This window comes from Trachemys scripta, chromosome 2 (assembly GCF_013100865.1).
Source record: "Trachemys scripta elegans isolate TJP31775 chromosome 2, CAS_Tse_1.0, whole genome shotgun sequence".
In the NCBI taxonomy this organism is placed as follows: domain Eukaryota; kingdom Metazoa; phylum Chordata; order Testudines; family Emydidae; genus Trachemys; species Trachemys scripta.
In genome coordinates, this window is record NC_048299.1 from 69544459 (window position 1) to 69565838 (window position 21380).

A 21380-nucleotide genomic window follows, 5' to 3' on the forward strand; every position below is an offset into this window, starting at 1 on the left:
AGCATTACAGCTAAGGTAGCCAACTCCTGAGATCATGTGTAATCATGAAATGATAATGGAAGGTGACTATGTAATCCAACAGGTATTTCTACAGTAATTAAATAAAAGTAACTTACTTTACATTTATTGTACGGATTCTATTAAATGTTAGATGCCTGACATACAAAGGCCAAGTTTTTAAAACATGGGTGTCCAAAGTTAAGCTTCCCAGTACCAAAGGAAATGCACAAGTCTCTTGACACCTACATTCTCATCTTAAATGACTTACAGATGGAGCACCTTTCCATAATGTGCCCTTCTCTTCTAGGTACAATAAACTACGAGTGTGTGTGTGGGGGCAGTAATAAGGATAGCTACCTTACACAATGGCAGTGTTTAAAACCTGGCAAGGGCAGCCCACCAGGCTAAATCCTACTTAACTACAAACTACCTAAAACCTAAGGGTACTGCTATAGCTAACAATAAATACAATATATAAACTATATACAACAAAATCATAGAAACACTGATAGAAAAGTATGAGGTGAGACACAACATAGAATGTTCTGACTCAAGCTGCGGATGGTAAGAAGGAACTGAGGGAATTGGCATGGCACTGCCTTTTAAATAGCCTCAGGCGGGGCTATATGACCAGAGGGCATAAGCATTGTTCCTATGGGTACTTCTAGGCAACATTTTCTGGCTTCAGTGTGTTGGGAACGCACAAACCTGAGTGGAATACATGTCTGCAACCACTCAAAGAGGCGGCTCAGATTCTGAAGCACAATTCTGTGGCAATGGGGTGAATTACTCTACACATGATGCATGTTGCTACGGTCACATACTTCACAATGGAACTTTCAGCCCAGGGCAGTATTTAAGGGCCATAATGTCAAAGAACCCCACATGCCACAAGACAATTGAAGGGCAGTGAGATTACAACCTCTCCCATACAACCCCTACAAAGTATAAATTTTCTAAAATGAAAATGGCAACAAATTCCTCTTTTGAGCTTCTCCCTAGCCGAGACAGGAAATCCATGCAGTAGCTTCTGCATCCTGTGTGTTGAACACAAATAGGATCAGGATCCTCAGGAAGATGGGGAAATCATCTGGAGGAGCTTCTTACTAAGTAGCGTTATAGACCCTGGCCATGGACTGAGGCCTGAAGGTCCTCCAGATTGCTCATCTGGGTAAAAGGCAAGCATACATGACAGTAAGGCTCCTAAGTGCCCCTTAATATCACAGAACCAGAACCAGGATTTAAAACTAAGAAAATTTGTATTTTATATGCTAGTTTTATTAAAGTAAAGCACAGCGAACTCAAGTTATTACAGTTGTTAGGAGAATGTTTAAATATAAATTGCTTGGTTTCATACTGTTGTATAATGTATGTGTATAAAAATAAATTCATTTTTAGTTTTTAACCTACAATAAGATTTTTATTTTTTTAATTGCCTATTTATACACCATTTTCCAAAACCTGGCAAGCACTCTCATGAGCTCTTCCACAGCTGTGCATGATGACAGTTTTGTTATCATTTTAGTGCATGAGACAGGAAATGAAACTGACCATCCAAAGATACTGAAAATGACTATAAACAAAGTGAGCTTTCATATGTGGAAAGTAAGCAAACTGGCAGCAGGGGGGGGGACACGGGAGAGGAGGGAAAATATTTTCCCCAATACATTTCTTTCATGATTACCTTACCTTCATGATTGACTTGTAACCATAGCACAAAAATTTCACACCAGTGTGATGTGTGTTGGTGTCCCTTTAAATTGAAAAAAAAATCTGAATTGGAATATTTTAATAAAGATTGTTTTATTGGAGTGGGAGATTTGGAAAATTAAGACAAAACTATACAATGCAAAAATAAGTTACTTGTTCCATGAAATGTTATACTGAGCTAGTGATGAAGACAAGGAAGCATCTTTAAGAAATCCACTGGTTTGGGACTGGGAGCTACTCTCAATCTTTTTCTAGGAGACAGAGATTTTCAGTGAGAGCTATAAGGGTGAGCCCAAATAACAGAAGAGTAAAAAAGTGCCCTCCTCAGAGAGATGTGATTACGGAATCTACCAGTATAGCTGTATAAATTATCATAACTTTACTTTTTTCTTGAGTTTATAATAATTTATACTGTGAGTTTTTACTGTGGAAAACAAGAATTCATTTGAGCTGACCTTCATTAAGTAAAACACTGAAACCCTTGACTAAGCTCACAAAACACAAGCTCACAAAACAAAGCCTGAAGCAAAATGAAAGAACTGCAAAAGATGCTTCTAAATAACTACATCAGATAGCAAGACAAGCTTAGCAAATACACTATCAGCTCACTATTCTTTATCTACCAACCTGTAATTAAAAATTAAATATGTATAGGTGCCACTTTCTAGGTGCCATCATTTGTGAATCATGCACAGAATTATTCCATTACGGCCAAGTGTACATTTTGCTATTCACTAACCATTTAAAAATGTGCATACATAATTAAATGTTAGCAGATTCTATTAAAAACGCAAGAGCCAGTATATTTCAGTCTGATTCATGCCATTTTCAATATTGGATGAAGGTAGGTTGTAAGATATTGTAACTGTTACTGTATTTGTGGGCACATGGGAAAATTAATATCAAGTTTAAAATAAATTTTAAAATCTGCCTGGATTTCAACTTTAATTTTTATAAAACAATAAGCCCTTTAATTGAGAAATGCATAGATTTTATTAGTCCCCAAAATGTACAGGCATGGCACAATATGATAATAATAAAAGAAAAAACAAAACCCTAAGTCATTTACTTACATGAGATAAGATGGCAAGCTGCTGGTGACATGTCACTGCATTCTTATTAGCCTCCATGAAATATCTCTGGGTGCGTCTCCTCTCGCGCTCCAGCTTCTTCTCCAAAGCAAATTGGGAGGTGGACAATCCATCTAAATACTTCATCATCACATCAGATATCATTGAACTGACTTCTATTATGTCTGGACGAGTTTCTGCATCAGGAGTCAAGCACCTATTGAAAGACCCATTACCTAATGAAAAAATCTATGCATAACAACATAGTTTTATTTACCTATTTCTGGATATCTGCTTAATATCACTAACACATATTCACTGGTAATTATCAGTGGTCATATTGGGCAGCAGCTGGGATAAAACTGAAATCTAGTAGGTCAGCAGCTTGAAATTCCAAAAATGAATAAAAACCAACCAAACAAATGCATACAGTGTTCAACTGGTACAGACCACTTCAGTACAAAGTGAGAACATCTGCTAACTAGTTTATAAAAATATTACAGCAAAAGTCTTCATAGTGGTAAATTTTAAGCAGTGTTCTCACATTCAGTACTGTCTCATATACTGCAGTTAACTGTAGGGCAGCATTATATGTTAATAATATATGACAAGGTCTACATCTGATATTGAAAGAAGAGTGGCAGAGCAGAGGACAATTGACAGCAGCTGAGGATCTGCCCCCAAAGTACTTTCAACCAGCTGAGTTCAGGTATGTGTATACATGAATCAAACACACTTCTTGAAGGGAAAATTTCAGAAAATGATTTTGTTTTTCCTAAAAGAGTGCTATTTTAATAAACATATCCTACATTTATAGTAATACCTTATCAGATGTTTTATACAGTATTTGAGAAAACAAGTCCATTTAAATCTCTCTCTGTGTCAATTGTTCAAGATCATTATGGTGCATAATGTTCCTCCCTGGTTTTATTCAAACTTTTGCATTCTTTTCCTTTTAACAGATGCAGGCTTATTTGCTGTTTTAAAAAATGGCAATCAAAGGGAAGTTTATTTTCTTCACTTCAATCCAGTGAAATTTGTGAGAATTTCCAAGAATCACGTGAGCTGGAAAGGACCTCTAGTGGGTCATTAATCCATTTCCCCTGTATCATGGCAGAACTGGTTTATTTACTACTGAACATCTAAAAGATGGATATTTAACCATGAATATAATCATGACTGTGATTTCACAACTTCCTCTGGCAACAAGTTCTTATATTTACAAATTTTACCTGAAATACTGAACATAAATTACTAATTGCAACATAAAGCCATTGTTTCTTTGCTCCTCATTGGCTGAAAAACTGATACCTGGCTTATTTATAGCATCCCTATTATGGACAGAGATCACATCTCAATCATCTGGAGTGAACATGTCCAGCCCTCTTAACTTTTACTCATAGCTCTTATTTTCCACATCTCTTATTTTTGCTGTTTTCCTTGAACTCTTTTCATTTTATCTAAATCTCTTTGAAAGTATGAAGCAAAAACTGAACAAAATACTTCAGTTGACCAATATTAAGGAATGCAGAATATTTATCTGGTTTATTTTATGCTTGCCACAACTGTTAATATCACCCAAACAGAGTATTTGTGCTAGTGACACCTTATTCCCAGCTTCTTTCATATAATTATGTTATATGAAATTATATTTCATATAATTATCTATTACAACTTATTAGAATGTGGATAAAGTGATGAAGAGTTCAGCTATATTGATAATTATATGGGATTATCAGTGAACAGGTTACAATAGTCACTGTGTGTATAGTTATAAAGGGTAACTGAATAGTGGGCCCTCAACCAATCAGATACTTCCTTTTACAAATTTTGAAGTATTATTATGTATTTATGAATAAGAGGGAGGAAGAAAGACATAAAGGGACAGATCCTCAGCACTGTGAAAAGGGATATTTCCCTTGAAGTCACCATGAGGATCTGATCCAGTCAGAAAGAGACAGAATGAATACATGATTATGGCAGGATGAGGCATGAAAGTATTATCAGGATACATTTGGGATGACTGCATAATTGTTAAGTGGTGAGCAGTAAGTGAGTAATGCAAGTCATTCCAAATGAGTGCCAGAATGTGCCACATATGCTACAAAACCCCATACCTATTTTAGAAATGTTATTGTTTTTTATCTTCTTTCACTTGTATAGCCAGGCTCCCTTAGTTACCATGAAACTAACTGTTCAGGGATCAGGAGGGTGCCATAACACCCTTTGAAAACAACCAAAAATATGTTTTTATGCCTTAAAAATGGAATGACTTGAAAGTAATTTATGTCAGGACCGTTTCAAGCTAGAGTTTGAATCCTACTGGAAAGCTGGGATTCTAACTTTTCCAATATATCAATAGGCTTGGAAAGTTTAGATTTTTACTGGTAAATGTTGGTAAATATCAATTTCATCATACACACAAAAACTGATCAAAAGAAAAATACTTCCATTGATAATAATCTAAATGTACAGACAGGCAAAGTAAGAAAAGTGCTGCTTGAGAACTCAGAGTTTGATTTAAGGCTATTTACTATCTATGTTCTGACATGTGATGTTGACAATTTGTGTTTTAACAGTTCTAAATCTTTAGCTCTTTGAATGTCAACATCTCCTGTCATTATATAATTATTGTCTGACCCCTATTGCTTGACTCCCCTGATAATTTTCCACAACTGTGAAAATGTAAATCAATAAAAATCTAAAAAACCATTTAACAATAAACATCAATAGTATCTGTCAAAATTATTAAAAAAATAAAAATTGAATTCTGCTAAGCCTAGACATAAAGCTAGAATTTCTCACCGTTCATGGCCATGAGAGAACAGGAACTCTATGAATAGAAATGATACTGATATAGGACCCAAGTCTTCCTTTTGTGGGGTCAGTTTGACTTTTTTGGAGGCAGAATCCCACATTTGAGGGAGAAAGCAGAAGCATTTTTGTTCCTTTGATTTTTTTTAAAGGGAGGTAAGGTGAGCTGAAGTTGCTCAGAAGTGCACAAACTCAAACTGTGTACTTCTTGCCTTGCCCATTATCACCAGTCATAATGGGCCACAAGCTAAATATTGTATGAGTCAACAGTGTAACACTGTTGCAAAAAAAGTAAACATCATTCTGAGATGTATTAGCATGAGTGTTGTAAGCAACAAGAACTAATTCTTCTGCTCTACTCTGCAATGATTAGACCTCAACTGGAATATTGTGTCCAGTTCTGGGTGTCACATTTTGGGAAAGATGTGGATGAACTGGAGAGAGTCCAGAGAAGAGCAACAACAATTATTAAATATCTAGAAAACATGGCCTATGAGGGAAGATTGAAAAAAAAATTGGTTTGTTTAGTCTGAAGAAGAGAGACTGAGAGGGGACATGATAACCGTTTTCAAGGTTGTTACAAGGAGGAGGGGAAAAAATTGTTCTATTTAACCTTTGAGACCAGGACAAGAAGCAATGCGCTTAAATTGCAGCAAGGGAGGTTTAGGTTGGACATTAGGAAAAACTTCCTAACTGTCAGGGTGGTTAAGCACTGGAATAAATTGCCTAGGGAGGTTGTGGAATCTTCATCACTGGAGATTTTTTAAGAGCAGGTTAGACAAACACCCGTTACGGATGATCTAAGTACTTAACCCTGTCTTGAGTGCAGGCGACTGAACTAGAACAGTGGTTCTCAAAGCCGGTCCGCCGCATGTTCAGGGAAAGCCCCTGGCAGGCTGAGCCGGTTTGTTTACCTGCCGCCAACAGGGGCTGCAGGAAGGGTGGCCAGCTCATCCCTCGGCCCACGCCACTTCCTGCAGCCCCCATTGGCTGAGAAAAAGAAAAACAAGGGATACAACAGAGGTAACTCTGATCTATAGATATATGTTTAGAAACTGTACATTCATAAATGCTTCTCATTACATGAAGATAAATACAAGAGAAACATCCTGAATTTAAAACATTTCTAAAGAAACTCCTGTATCAGTAGAAACAAATGAACATTCCATTATAATTTGCAGAATGTGGAAATATGCAATATCTTAAAAAGAGGCACTGGGAGACTAATTTTATTACATGGCTCAACCTATCAGGCACTTTTTAATTATAAAAAAGGAAACATGCAACCAATAAACCATTTACAAGAGGAACCAATATTACAGGGCTAGACATGCTGATGATAGTGGCACGTCTTATATGTCTTATTAGCAGTGTGAGCACATCTCTCTTTCTTCCTTTAACCCTGAAGCCCTTTTACATTCAGAGACAAAAACTGAAGATTATTAAAGTCAGTAAGTTGTTACATTGCCGTCTGTATTAATGAAAATGTACAACACAAAGCACCTTTCTGGTAAGATTGAGAAATAAAACTACATGAGTAATTACCTTTTAATAGTAACTGACAATTTTTCAGAGTAAACTCCTTCTGGCACTGGTTCATACTTAGCCTCTACTATCTGCAAAATAAATAGGTGAAAGTGAAGAAAATAAAGATATTCCATTATATACATGGAAGTCTGTGTGATTAATGTTTTTCCTTGGAACAACATGACAGACATTACATCACCAGTATAAGTACATAAAGAAACTTTGTAGCATTTCTTCTAATGCAGAACTTGTTATCAGATAAACAGATTAATATAATATTAAGTAACTGTGGGCTAAAGAACAACAGGGTGAGTCAGGGTGAAATTTACACAAAAAATGAAATATCTTTTATCTATGATAATGTTCTAGACTGTTAGTAGTGCACGCCCTATTGTAAATCCAACCCTATAGTACCATCAGAAACCTTTAGAATCTAAAGATCCTACCATCAAATGATAGGGTAAAAATGTATTGGTAATTAAACTGTAAGATGCTACTGTGTATAGAGTGTAACCTCTAGTGGTCCACACCCGGATTTTACTTCTACTCATTCACATTTTTGTACTGTAAAGTAGCTTGTCTTCTACAATCGTATATTTGAATCCTGGGGGACCCAGTAGGTGCATACAAAAATAACTCCAGTTTGATCTAGCAAACCTGCGTACTTTAGTTGCCAAGGAGAGCATATTGGTGCTGTAAAAAGGTGGCTTCAGAGTTGCCATCTGATAAAGAATGCACCCCGCAGCCCAGACATCAGCCTTCTCGCCATATGGTTCACTCTTTACAACTTCAGGACTAAATAAAAATAAATACAATTTAATACTCACTGAAGGGAGGAGAAAAGATCAGGTGTAGAAAATACGGAGTTATTGATATCAATATGTAAACACAGAAAACAAAAGTGATACCAATATGTAAACACAGAAAACAAAAGCAATCAGTTACCATTTCTTAAAAAGCATAATACCATTTTAAGTTTGTGATGCATTACTACTTGTGCATCAAGAAATCACTTTATCTAATGATACCTGGTTATAATTCCACAATCTTACAGAAATACAACATACTATAGATCACTGAATAATGCAAAATTAACTAAAATAAAATCAAAATCTATTCGTTTGAATTTTAAATACATTTGATTTACTAAGTTCTTACTCCTCTAAGGTGGTCACTTTTCACAATCAATTTTTATTGGCAAACATATTTCAAAACGCAAATTTCAGGTTACACGTGGGAGTATTTGTGGAAACAGGATTTAAATTTTGCACAAGTATTTATTCATTCCAGGAGTGCTTGCTTTCTCGTCCAGTTGTGAATCAATACCACGCAACTCAACTGACTAATTATATTTAAGCAACACAGTTCAAATTTGGAATATTAACAATAATTTAAAAAAATCAAAGATATTTATTAATAAATTTGAATAATGAATGCATTTGGAGAAATCCTTGTTTGTTGCTATTAATCAAGCAAAAATAGGCTACATTTGAATAAATTATTTGTTGCTAGTTATTCACTGTGCTCTACAATGAATTTTGATAGATCAGATAATTGCTTGCAAATGAAAGCATTTACTTTCTCATTGCTTAAATACTGTAGGTACAAGTGTAACTGATAGCTATTTCATTTCTGTAACATTTGTGCCCAAGACACTAGTGGTGTAAAGGTTTGTTTCTCTGCTTCCACAGTTTGTTCAGTTGTCCCTTCATAATATCTGTTGGTTTAATGGATTAAACTAAACTACTGCTCTCAGATTTTGCTTGTGTGATATATGATGTACCAATGTTATTAACACCTGCATTGTCAAATGCTGTGCTGTTCCAATATTTGAATTGCAGGTCTACTGTGACAAAAATACTATAGCAGAACTTCTGAGTTACAAACACAGTTATGAACTGACCAGTCAACCAGACACCTCATTTGGAACCGGAAGTGTGCAATCAGGCAGCAGCAGAAACCAAAAAAAGCAAATAAAGTACAGTATTGTGTTAAACATAAAGTACTAAAAAAGGGGGGGGGGGAATTTAATAAAAGATTTGACAAGGTAAGGAAACTGTTTCTGTGCTTGTTTCATTTAAATTAAGATGGTTAATGCAGCATTTTTCTTCTGCATAGTAAAGTTTCAAAGCTGTATTAAGTCAATGTTCAGTTGTAAACTTGTGAAATAATAATATTTTGTTCAGAGTTATGAACATTTCAGAGTTATGAACAACCTCCATTCCTGAGATGTTTGTAACTCTGAGGTTCTACTGTACTACATTAGGAACATTACAGGATGTAATTTTGCTACTCTTGTGATAAAACAATACCTTTTGTTCTCTCTTGTTTAGACTTCAGTAATGCACTATTTCTGATATTGCTGATAAAAAAATAGTTCTGCTACTAGGATCCTATTTACAGTAGATGGAGGAAGTAAATAATTTCAGTTTTGGCTCATTTAAACTGGTTGCTAATGCGATGCCAGGTGCTGTCTCAATTAACAAAGCCATTCAGAATTTTGGACTATGCTCTTGCTGTGATGTGGTCACAATTTATGACAATCAAGGTAACCTGATTCTGGGTTTCATATCTCATCATTAAGTAAATGTCAAATTACATGGTAGTTTCTTTCATTTAGCACCTTTTCTCTGCAAACCAGAGATGTCAACGATGCAGCCATTCTTTCACTCTTAAAATCAGCCTGACCTCACTTGTTTTTTCCTTTGTTTTCAGCTAATAACGTAGAACTTGGAACTACCGACTGTATGATTAAGTTACTGACATCTTTAGTAAAATGCCTTGAGATGTTTTGGCATGAAAAGGCACTGTGTAAATTGAAGTTACTGTTGCAAGTCAAGATGAAGTTAAATGCTAGAAGGCATGCTGGTATGTATAAAATAAAAGAAACAAGATTGGTTTTCAAATGAAGCGAAAAGGGATACCTTAACAACGTAACTACAACAACAGGAAACTGGACTTGTGGGCATGCTGTCGGGAAGTGAGTAGGATTGATTGGTTATTAGTTTTCTGATCAAATTGATTAGCAAAGATACAAATTTGTGGGTGAGGGTTAGCTGGCAACTTTCTTTCAACTGTTGCCATCTCTGCATAATCACGGAGAAAAAAAACAGCGTTAGAACATAACACTCTTTTTATAAATGATTTTTAGTTATTCCTCACAGTGACTTTCAATTCATTATGAGGCTTTTGGTAAATGGTCATTCTGTACATTAACCTGGATCTGTTCACAGAGACAAACATGAATCTGGCAACATAACTGGACAGTGAGCTTCTTGAGGGGAAAACCTTGCCTTACTCTGCTTGTACAATGGTAAGCACATTGTTGGTGCCCAATAAAAATAAACCTATTGTATGAGTTCTACAATCTTCCATTCTAGTCATCACTTTAATTGGAAAATACTAGGTTATAAATTATTTTTTTAAATGCCTAACTTATATTAGAAAAAACAGAGTTTCTCACATTTTTATCATAAGTATCACCAGATTTAGTGTTTTATTTTAAAGCCCCAGCTCCTGGAATCACAGGAGTACATGAGAATTTCAGCTTTCATTAAAAAAAAAACAAAAAACAGTTTCTAGCTTTTGTGACTCCTAAAAACACAAATCAGAAGGAAAATAAAAAGAACAGCCAAAATATTTTAGATCTAATGATTTTAAGTCAAACTTATGATTTTTGCAGGCCTGACTCATGATTTTTAAAAAGCTGCTCAAACTGAATTTTAAACATCTGATTTACTTTGCACAGTTTACATTGTTTATATTTTGTATATCACCTTGTTGCTCAGACAACTTCCTGTGCCTCCTTCTGGCTTAAATAACGTGGTTGGATCAATTGGTGGAGCCAGATGCTCCTCGGATCAGGGTGGTGCCTTGGCTGACACGGTAGTCCTACTAGCTCCTCAGCCCACCAGATTTTATCAGACACTGGGTGGAGGCCAGGATGCAGCGGCTGTGTGGGAACTTACAGTGCTGGGTTTGAGACCCGGGACATCACAAATACAATTATTGAAGCAACTGGCTGCAAGCTCCAGTCCTGCAGCCCCATCGGTTGAAGCTGAAAATGTCATGGATGTCCCTGGAAGTCACGGATTCCGTGACATAAATGTAGCCTTACTCATGACTAGTAGACAGATCGTTTGGAAGTCTTGAAGGCTGCTGAAGGTTCTACCAATGTCAACATTGACCAAAGACACACTAGAATTTGAAAAGTGAAACCAAGTGACCTTCTACAACAGCTACGCTCCACTGAACAATGGAACCATCAACATCAAGCATTAACCTCATGTGGAAGATGGAGCTTTCTCAATAACTGCCCTACCAATCCAAAACTCACTCCCAAAAAATATTAGGATGACCAGAACATCAGCATTTTCAGAGTAAACTGCCAAACTCACTTCTTAGACTTAAGTCTTCCCACAAAAAAACAAAAGAAAAACTCCACCCAAACTTTAGGTTCTGCTGATTGGAGGAATGAGAGAGATGTATGTGCAAAATTCACGATTAACTCAAGGTGAAATTCATTCTTGTGCAAATTATCCACATAGGACTATGCATCACTTAAATCCCACTTAATCCCTCAAAATAAGGCATAAATGGCATAAATTTAAGTGTTGCATAGGCCTTATACTGTCTGTATACTGTGGTGAATTTCACTGTCAGACACCACAGTGATACATGTTATATAAGAACCTAGACAGCTATATTAGAAATCTTACTATAGGTTTCTTTCTTGTTTTAGGCAAAATTTCAGATTGGTTCCAGTAATCTGGCAAACTATGAGCTTAGTAAACCAAAGTCCTGGGCAATGGAAAATAAGGAGCAGCATCTAGTGAACAAAAAAAAAGAGAAAAAAATGGACACGATTTTTCTTAAAATGATTAAATTTTTATTTCTGTTTGACTGAGCTCTGTACTCAGCTATGAACCACTGTCATTGTTCTGTGATCACTTGGACACTGCTCAATCTATTGCTGTGCATATTTGAATTTTTGCCTGTTTTCTAAATCCTGATCCAGCACCATAGGCAGTCCACAGGGACAGTGGGACCAATTTTATTTCTTGTTCTCAGGAGAAGCTGGCTGGAGACAAAGGGGGCAACCCTTTCAGTCTTGAACCATATATACAGAGTTAATTCATCTCCCAGTTGACTCTTTTTCAATGTAGAGATGAGTAGAAGTCATGAAGTTCATTTCTGGACACAAGCATTCTCAAAGCCTGAGGGGATTCTGATGTGCTGTTCCAGTTTGGGCTCCATCTCTAATTTTATGTGAGCCAGATGGCCCCATTTATTCTCAAATGATAAATCCCTGAACTTACTAAGCTGTTATGATGTTTATTGAGTGGATGGAGAGCAATATTAAAAGAAACAGCTAGTTTATATTCAGTTTTCTGTTTGAACCTCAGAAGGAAAAAACACATGAAACTTAATGAAAATACATCTTTTTGCCATCAGCACCATTCCACAGAAGGAAAAGGAAAAACAGAAAAGCAGTTGCCGCATCATATTTTTCTTGATATAGTATACTGCAAACTACAAATATCCAGATGGAATTACAGCTTCATAATTACTATTAAAAGCAATGAAAGAGAAGAAACAGGACCCACAAAACTGACAGATTAAATAAAGAGGCACGGTGAAGATTGGTGACAGCCCTTTGCATTTCGCACCCCACAAGCTTTTGGGGGATACTCTCTTTACCCCTAAAGTGCTGGAGCTGAAATAGGGTTTTCAATCAAGAATTGGAAACTTTGCTCTTACAGTTTTTTATTTTAAAATTTATCACTAAGAAATTCAATACTTTAATTCATTTCAAACTTCTCATTTGATTGTGTTTTTTTGGTAAATTGTGTGTGTGTGTGTGTTCTTCTTATTGCTTCTTAAAACAGAACACTTACAGACACACTATACCTCAAGAGTCTATAAAAAATTAATCACCTCACTTCCAAGAGATTTTACACACCATATGTGGGACAGGCGGGGGAGAGCCCTTTTATTACTTTTAGTTTGCAACTTTACAATGTAATAAATCCTTTGCCACCATGAGGGGAATGTACTGAGTCCAGGGGCATATATGGGTGTCAGCCTGGAAGTGCTGTTCGACCCAGCCTGCTCAGGCTTACTCTGTTCCGGTGCGGTACCTTTGGCACATAAGGGAGGCAGCTTGAAAGTGCTGCTTGACCCATCCCACTGAGTCCAGGGACAAATAAGGGGTCAGCTTGAAAGTCATGATTGACCCAGTCCACTCAGACTTGCTCTGTTAATGTGTGTGTGTGTGTGTGTATGTTCATCTGGCTCTGGGGAACCTAGGTCCTGCAGGATAGCTCCATTGGACAGGGACTTGCAGAAGTGAGAAGTAGAGCTCCATATGAAAACACAAGTGACACAAGCAGTACATTAATAGAATTACAGAACCTCCCCTCCCAAGAAGAATAACCCTAATTAATGAGCGTACCCCAAAGTAACAGGCAAATCTGGTAACAGTTGCCTCTTCAAGATTACCAAAGCTTTCCATTAAGAAAGAAATTATTCCTCATCAGCTCTGAAAAACAGGAGAGGTTGGAATTGCAGCTCCAGTGCCAAAGTGGTCCCCTTCTTTTAATTTATATCAAGCTAGGGATTTTGCACTAGCATGGTGTAACCACAGATATTCGTTGAAGGTTTCTGGACATATCACAAGGGTGAACACAGAACAGACATGGGCTTGGATACCTCTATACTTTGAGCTGGGGGTGTAATTTCCAGCTTGAGGAGACATACTTGCACTAGCTCCTATCGAGCTACTGCACTAAAAATAGAGTGCAGCCATGGCAACACAAATGGGAGGGGCTAGCTGGCTTGAATTTCTACCTAACGTGTCTGCTGGGTACACTTGGGGCAGGTAGCCCCTCCTGCTGCTTGCACTGCTGTGGCTATATGCTATTTTTAGTGCGTTAGCTAGATCGGAACTAGCGCAGATATGTCTCCTCAAGCTGGAATTCGTACTCGCAGTTTGAAGTGTGGACATACCCTGAGAGAAATCTGACAGTCAGCCAAGTTTGAAAATGGGGCACATCTGGGCTCAACAAACAAAAGATTAAAGTCTGTATTTGAGGCCTTTTTTAGTATTTTCTTTTTTTTTAAAATGGGAGAGAGGGGGCAAAACTTTTCAATTACTTAAGAAAAATTAAACTTACAGGCCATAAAGGATAACTGTCAATAAAAGTGAATAACGGAAGAAGATACTCTCTTTATAGAATAGGACATTAGATTAGTAAAGATTTCCGAAACTGTAAAAGTTGTTTTTAAAAAGAAAGGCAACAATCACATGCTTGGGAACTAAGAAAATATTGAGATAACGTTGGGACACATTTTAAGACTATGGTTTTCTTTTCCCAAAGAAATCTGCAAAACCATCAAATGATTTATTTGAAGAGACCTATGAAACTATGCCCCATATTCTTCATAGAGATATTGTTATGATATGATTATGGCATAACTATGATGTATTTTATACAAGATAGGTCATGTGAGATATCATTGAAAAGGTCCTATTTGTATGTGTGTATCATTCTTGTATCTGAAGCTAGGAATATTGACTATAAATCTGTATTACAAATATGTTTACACCTGGGGAATGCCCACTAGGCAGAATGCAATCAGGCTAGATGGCTGGCTGGGAAGGGTTTTTAGGGAGAACAATAGGTCTTAGAAGAAGCTAATCGCCCACTGGCGAGCCTTCTTGGGGACACTACAAACAGCCTCTGAGTTATGGCTGCTCTGACCCTACAGGGGCATGTGACCAGATCACCTGGTACTGGACTCCATCTTGGAATACCAGTGTTTTTCCACTGACTGGGCATAGGAACCAAGAGGGGAGACAAAGGGTTCCCGCCATATGCAAAGCTCTTTAAGGCAGGGGAGTGACATCATCGTGGTTCTTCACTGACTCCCCACCCAAGAAGATTGCTGGAAACACCTGAGGAACAAAGACTGGACTAGGGGAGAAGGGCTGGACCCAGGCTAGAAGGATTTCTACCCTGTGAAAGGAATACCTGGGGTTTTTAATAATATTATTAAAAACCCCAGGTATTCTTTTCACAGGGTAGAAATCCTTCTATTATTATATTATTATTAATTATTATTATATTATTATTATTGTCACTTAAAATCTATCTTTTGTAGTTTATAAACTTGTTTTTGTTTTGTCTAAAACCATTGTGTGGAAATCATAATTGGGGGCAGAAAGCTGTTGCATATCTTCCTCCACATTGAGGGATGGGGCAAATTTAATGAGCTTATGCTGTACAGTTCCCTGTGCAGCGCAAGACGGTATAATTTTGGGTTTACCCTCCAAAGGGGGGTGCATGCTTATGGAACTGTGAGGTGCCTTAGCTGAGCCTTACCATGCAGGGCTGATTTCAGCATCTGTGTGCAGCTGCAGCTGGGTATGTCCCTACCTCTATGTGTGCTGAAGGGGGCTTGAGTGCCTGTCATAGCAGTACAGTGTAAAGGGAGCCCAGGCTGGTGTGTCAGGCGGGCTCAGTGGCCCCCTGTGGCCCCCAGTCCCAGATGGCCCACTGGGGAGCCTGTCACAATACCCGTTTTAGATGAATGGTAGTGCTAATCATAACTATTAGGATGTCAGCCATTTATGTACAAAGGCAGTTTCCACTGAAGCAAAATGACTTACAATTTTACTCTTACTTCATAATGCCGAATTGTATCTTTTCTTGTCTTTTTGTGAGTGGGCAACTACAACTAGGTCAATCACAGTTTTATTAAATTAAAGAAGGTAACAAAAAGTTTCAGATTAACTTCTGCCAGTGTCTTTTCGTAATACAAAAGTCACATGGGAAATGTTTAGCATTTCAAATGCCACCATTATCTACAGATCTTTTGGAAAAACTGCAGATGATCATTTTACTATGAGAGGAATTTTGCATTTACAGGACTAGGACAATACATGCTGGTGAGAACACTATCATATTTTCACTTCCATATTTGTCCACTGTATTCTTATTCTATTTGTGTATATCTCTGGTAGTTGTTAGAGCAAGGGTGGGCAAACTTTATGGCCCGAGGTCCACATTGGGGTTGCAAAACTGTATGGAGGGCTGAGTAGGAAAGGCTGTGCCTCCCCAAACAGCCTGGCCCCCACCCCCTATCCAACCCCTCCCACTTCCCACCCTGACTGCTCCCCTCAGAACCCCTGACCCATCCAACCCCTCCTGCTCCTTGTCCCCTAACCGCCTCCTCCTGGGACCCCCTGCCCCTAACTGCACCTGGGACTTCACCCCCATCCAACCCCCGTGCTCCCAGTCCCTTGACTGCTCTGACCCCTATCCACACCCCCGCCCCTTGACAGCCCCCCTCCAGGACTCCATGCCTATCCAGACCCCCCTGTTCCCCATCCCCTGACCCCTATCCATGACCCCGCACCCTGACAGGCCCCCCCTGGGACTCCCACGCTTATCCAACCCCCCCCCCCCGGTCCCCTGACCACCCCCCAGAACCTCCGCCCCATCCAACCGCCCCGTCCCCTGACTGCCCCCTGGGACCTCCTGCCCCTTATCCAACCCCCCGGCCCCGGCTCCCTTACCATGCCGCTCAGAGCAGCGTATCTGGCAGCCACGCCACCCGGCCGGAGCCAGATATGCTGCCACGCTACTCGGGAGACGCGCACAACCCCGCCGCCCAGAGTGCTGCCCATGCAGCGGCATGGCTGTTGGGGGGAACAACTGCGGGGGAGGGGCCGGGGTCCAGCCTCGAGTTCACGGGCTGGGCAGGACGGTCCCGTGGGCCGGATGTGGCCTGCGGGCCGTAGTTTGCCCACCTCTGTGTTAGAGAATACGAATGTATTGTACCTTACACATCTACAGCTTTACTGCCGCATATTTATCTAAATTATTTTTACCGCCAGGGAGCTGGAAGTGTTAGGGAAAGCGTCAGTAAAGTGAATCTTATTTATTCTTTATGAAGGCTCATGGAACAGTTGTAAATAAGTGTTTCACTGAATATGTAATTTTTTTAAAGAGCACTTTTTAAAACTAATGGATAAAGTTTTAATTTGTAATCGATGTTCACCAAAAGTGCTATCCAATATAAACCATATCCAAAGGGTCTAATGTCGCTGATAAATGAAAAGGGGAATGTGCTCTAAAAATTTCCAGAAATATCTTAGCAAATGCACCAATGCTATCCCAGAATGCTATATCGACCTTTTCAGAATCCCCTGTTCCAAGCACCAACTGTGGAGGGCACTATGGGATAGCTGCCAAGAATTCTCAAAATGCACAGGGTCATATGGAGTTGGAAGCATGGAAGATATGAATAGGCCAACTAATTTCAAGACGGCTATGCCATAAACAGTGTTCCTAGGTGTCAGGAGCACCGCCAGCTTTTCTGCCGCCCTAGGCGGCGGAAGGTCCCGCCCCGAAATGCCGCCCCCCATAGAGGTGGCAGAAGTTCCCACCGCCGAAATAACACCGTGGTCGCCACCTCCCAAATTGTAGTGCCCTAGGCGACCGCCTAGGTCGCATAATGGGTTGCGCCGGCCCTGCTAGGTGGATGTACCAACCTGTGCTTGTTTCCATCATGTTAGAACACAGTTTTAATGTAATTTAATGGATACCTGAGAAATAAGGTGTTGGAAAGAATATGCTTCTGGCACAATTATGTATACTGTATTAAGTTCAAAAGCTGGAGTTTAGATAGATCCTAAATGGACCCTAGAGTCTTAGAGCTTACAGAGCTTTTTATTACATTAATTAAAATGAGTGTAAAATGTCGACTGAAATGAATGTCTGAAAATTATTGGGGGAAAATATGTACAGTATAAAGAGACTTAAAAACTATATAAAATTATCCCCTGAAAAAACATTTATAAAACCAGTCATCATACTGGTTGATTTTTTAACAATTCAGCTAATTCCTTCATCACAGGAATATCACATTCAACAGAAAGTGTATGTTGTGTGATATCTGCCTCTTATTAGGCACCTAAAGTGGACTAGTCTCCCAGGAAATATGTACATAGTGGTTGTTTAAATACATATATCCCAATTCAAAGATCTGTTCAGGGTCTCTTGAATTCTGCAGTCAGAAAAGGACTTTAAGAATCTTTAATTCTAGTAACACAGCTATCCTGTGGCACCTACAGTATAAAAATTTGCAGCAGAACTCACTCATTTTTGCCATAGAAATTGGCACTAACACTCTGCAGAATGCCCCGGGCTTTGGCTATAACTACTCGTTTGTCATTTATAAGTGGACTGCAATTATTAGAGCTTCACAGATTATTAGAAGCCGTAACTCTCAATTGATGGGTTATATAAATTGTAAAAATAAATGTTAGATCATAGTCAATTTTCTTTCCCCCACTCAGCAGGATACAATTACAAACATTACATTGTGTAATCACATTGAGAGCATTTCATGTAAAGATATAATGCAATTAGGATTTGTTCTTTTTATGCATCTTTTTATGCTGATTAGGAAAAAAACTTGCTGTGAGTAAAGCCTATTGTACATTTTGGGGCATACCAAATGCTTTATGAATTGCACTGAATTATTTTTTATTTTTTAACACTTTTTTCAGGAACAATCTAATGCGACTTATAGACTCTAATGCAAGAGCTGATTTTTGTAGCAAGCTTCTCCCTGCTTCACTGTCTCATTATTCCTGAAGAATGTCATCAAGTACCACTTTTCACATTATAAAGAAAACGTTACAATTATCTAATTAAGCTCAAGTTCTCATGTGCATAGTTGTTTGAACTGGTTTCCTGCCTCTGGATTTTCAGAATTATCATCTGCAGTTCTGACTAATTATAAGCACAAATGCAAGCATCAACACAAGAGCTCCAATATCACATAAAGAGCCTTTGGGAGACAAGAAACAGAAAATGTGCATTAAAATTCTAATTTACACTTATTATTCCTTCAGACACATCTTAGAACACATCTAAGACAACCACAACAGACAATATACACCAAATTCTAAAATTTGAAGTGGAAAACTTAATTTCAATGTGACTTCTGCTTAAATATTATATAAAACAAGAGTTGCTATTTAGTTCAACAATCGGAAGTATGTTTCTTCTTATGCAACACCAAATCTTGCAAACTGTCAAGCTGTCAGTTTAAAATGAAATATTAAAGATAAATTATCTTTGTAATTTGTGGCAAAGTGCTACCCAAGCTTTTAAAAATATTCTAAGGGTGCTCCTAGCATGTATTTGAAAGGCACATTTAAGAATTGATTCGTTTTTACCATAAATGTTTTGCAGTGAATCAACTGCAATTTTTCATAAAATACTTTGTAAACAAGCCTTAGATCTATAATCTTATGAATGGGTCAAAAAAGGAAATAGGCTTTTCTTCTTTTATGGAACAAGATCCCTATCCCTTCAAAAGTACAAAAAGTTTTCACTTGTTGAGCCGCATATCTTTCAAAATGAATTTCATACAGACTCTCTGTGCAAATAATGCACCTGTTGAGCCAGTCCACTAAATAACAGATGCTTATATAAAATGGAAACAGAAGCTGGGGAAATAGCAATATGGTGGAGGAGGAGCATCAACAACAGCAAATCTGGTTATTTATAATTTTGTAGTCAATTTGTCTTCTATTTTAGCACACATGATACGTTTAAGTAAGTTAAAGATAAGAGGATAAGAGGCCACAAAGTTAACTTTGTTCCCATGATGAATAATTCTTTCCTTAATTGTAAGAAAAATAGGCTGCCTTGCTTTTTCTTTCATGGATTCAAATGATCAAAATCCAAAATGTGTGTGTGTGTGGGGGGGGGGGGGGGGGGGGGGTGGCTCGGTGGTTGGAGCATTGGCCCGCTAAACCCAGGGTTGTGAGTTCAATCCTTGAGGGGGCCATTTAGGGATCTGAGGCAAAAAAATTGGTCCTGCTAGTGAAGGCAGGGGACTGGACTGGACTGGACTTGACGACCTTTCAAGGTCCCTTTCAGTTCTATGATATATATATATATATGGAGATATACCTATTAGTACAATACTTACAATATAGACTCACATGTTTCATGCCATGCCTAAATATGGGAAAAGCAGACAAGTATGTATGACAAGTGGGTTTAAGTTGGGACTGAGGGTGGTGTGGATAAGGTTTAGGAGCACAGTATCAGCTTTGTAACCCACAATCTGACCTCTGAACACAGTAAATGTCAAACTTCAGAGTAGGAAGAAATTGTTTTAAACATCCTATCTGGCAAGGGACAAAACTGGATAAATGCCCAAATTGGATTTCATGTGACCTTATGATGAAGATGGCATTTTTTTTTATCTCTTAGTAGAATTCTTCCTTCTCCAGGGGAATAAATTAGTGACACCATCAACTTTTCATCAGACATGAAGGGGAGAGACTCTACTCTGCATGCATATTTATATACAGTAATCAGCCAAAGCATATTTTTAATATTTTATATTAAATAATTTTAATATTTCAACTTTGCCATACAATTCTACATCCAACAGTTCAATGACTGGGCACCTAGATTTGTATGAAAATATATTTGTTTCATGCATATGCTTGACTTTAAATTTAGTAAGATCATTTCAACACAAGTTTTAAATTTCTGATTTTTCAAATTCCAGTGGGTATAATTTATATTTTACATGCAAATATGCATTCTGATTTTGAGATAGGCTCTGTTGCTCAAACATTATACTCCACATGATAAGTTTATAATCCAACAAAGCTTCACATCAACCAGAATTACTTAGCAACCTACACTACATGTACCCAGGTAAACCAGATCTTTGAAATATTTGCCCTCTAAATAACCATCAGTTGACTTGAAAATTTTCATGGTAGAGCCTAATAATGCATCCTGTAATGTTAAACATAACTTAAGCATAAAAACTTTGAAAATCCTTATACCACTTCTACTATTAAAATAAAATATGGAGAATATGCCTATCTTATATCTCCTTAGTATGTATCTGGACCCCATGGGAAAGAAAAAGTTACTTTCCATTCTAACTATGGTTCTTCAAGAGTTGGGATGTGCCCCCTTCCACATCCTCACTACATCCATGGACCTTATTTGGCACCAATTTTTTCCAGTACTGAAGTCATCCTTGGTGCCCATCTTTAGAAATTAAGATGGCTCTGTATATTCACAGGGTTAGATAGCTGATCTGATGTTGGTCTAGACATATAAGGACTCTTTGGTGATGAAGACAAGAAGCCTCTGCAGCCTATTGGTGCAGGTTCAGGTTGTGAAGGCCCCACACACTGAGCAGCAA

At 38.1% G+C, this 21380-nt stretch overlaps 1 protein-coding gene across 1 annotated transcript in view; it reads right to left on the minus strand.

Annotated features, from left to right (window-relative positions):
* Positions 1-21380, minus strand: part of NEK10 (NIMA related kinase 10) — a 167902-nt gene that overhangs the window by 56636 nt on the left and 89886 nt on the right. The window contains exons 24-26 of the mRNA XM_034760809.1: positions 7787-7916; positions 7140-7210; positions 2784-2997 (exon numbers count right to left, since the gene is read on the minus strand). Coding sequence (XP_034616700.1) covers positions 2784-2997; positions 7140-7210; positions 7787-7916 — 415 coding nt within the window. The remainder of the gene's footprint in view (positions 1-2783; positions 2998-7139; positions 7211-7786; positions 7917-21380) is intronic.